Source organism: Fopius arisanus, unplaced genomic scaffold (assembly GCF_000806365.1).
Source record: "Fopius arisanus strain USDA-PBARC FA_bdor unplaced genomic scaffold, ASM80636v1 scaffold00091, whole genome shotgun sequence".
NCBI classification, from domain to species: Eukaryota; Metazoa; Arthropoda; class Insecta; order Hymenoptera; family Braconidae; genus Fopius; species Fopius arisanus.
This window is the reverse complement of record NW_011887830.1, coordinates 330,353-331,664: the sequence shown is the minus strand read 5'-3', so window position 1 is coordinate 331,664 and position 1,312 is coordinate 330,353. Positions and strand designations below refer to the sequence as shown.

General features: G+C 36.4%; 1 protein-coding gene across 1 annotated transcript in view; it reads right to left on the bottom strand.

Annotated features, from left to right (window-relative positions):
* The window catches only part of LOC105270605 (syntaxin-binding protein 5-like), an 18,813-nt gene that overhangs the window by 2,327 nt on the left and 15,174 nt on the right, over nucleotides 1–1,312 (bottom strand). Inside the window, exons 4-5 of the mRNA XM_011311646.1 lie at nucleotides 643–975; nucleotides 19–127 (exon numbers count right to left, since the gene is read on the bottom strand). Of these exons, the coding sequence (XP_011309948.1) occupies nucleotides 19–127; nucleotides 643–975 (442 nt within the window). The remainder of the gene's footprint in view (nucleotides 1–18; nucleotides 128–642; nucleotides 976–1,312) is intronic.

Here is a 1,312-nt window from a genome sequence, read left to right as displayed (position 1 = left end):
AGACTTAACGTTTCTTACCTCAGATCTTGTAATGGTAGAAAATCAACGTCGATTAAGGGCCTCAGACTTGGTAAACTGTAAGTCGCAACGTGCCCATTCGATACGTAACACATAAGACATACGCTATCTGCAATGAAAATAAAAATAGATCAGTGATGGAAAGATACAATTGTTTACGTTTGGCATAAGATGATTGTTAAAGGAGAATTTTCGATGCAAAAATTCCGTTTATGTAACGAAAATGAATTCTTCGCAAATTTCAGTCAATGAAGCACATACGCAATGAACACTTTTTTTCAGTGTATTTTTTTAATGCTTATTTTACATCGTATCGAGTCGGAGGAGACTATGTAGCGATTGATCAGGACTTTTTAAAGCTGGTTAGATCTCACCATTCTACCCGGCCAGGAATCGAACCTGGAACCTATCCGTTGTGAGGCAACGACCTTAACCACTACGCCAGGCCACCGAGGCTTTCTCAATACATTTGATTTTATTCTTTCACATGATAAAACTCCCACAATTTATTTCTTGATGAAAATTTATTTGACCACAAGAGCAGAATGTTGATCTGGTAATAAATAACTAAAGGACTGAAAGAATGTAAAATCTGATAAATGAAAAAAAATATTTTGACGTTACCTTTCAAGGTCGTAATTTCTGCTTTGATAACAGCGTGTGTCTCACTCAATTGCTGTCTGTAAACAATATTCTGGGAAGGTAGGGCCACAACCTTTGCTTGCTTTTCAGACGTCAGCACCAGAAATTGCTGATCCTCGAAACCTTCAGCTCCACCGACAGCTTGTGCATTCAACAGCGGTGACATTCTACTGCTGTTTATTGACTTACTCTTGCTGCTTTTACCGTCTACGCTATCGTCTTTCCACGATTCAAATGCATTAGGTATGAGTGCACCATTGCAATCCAGGAAGGACATCGTTAGGATGCAGCCCTTCAGTTTGAATGATACGCCATCTAATTGGAAGAAAGAATAAAGAATAGATTGAATGAAGAATTATTTCTCTGTTGATATAATATTAGTGCGCCATCTTCTTGGAGTAAAATTATTTAATGTAAATTGGATGCGTTCGGTCGAAGGTCATGTCAACATTTTTTTTTATTATTTATTTTATTTTATTTTTTTTTTATTTATTATATTTTATTTATCGAGAAATCAGGGAAAAATGTGGATACGAACTTTTCAGTGGAAGTAATCGTAATCGTAATCGGGGGCTGTAAAATATTTCCAGTACTTTTCATCGGAAATCTTCGGGAAAAATTTGAATCTCCCGCATATTTTTTCCGAACTAGT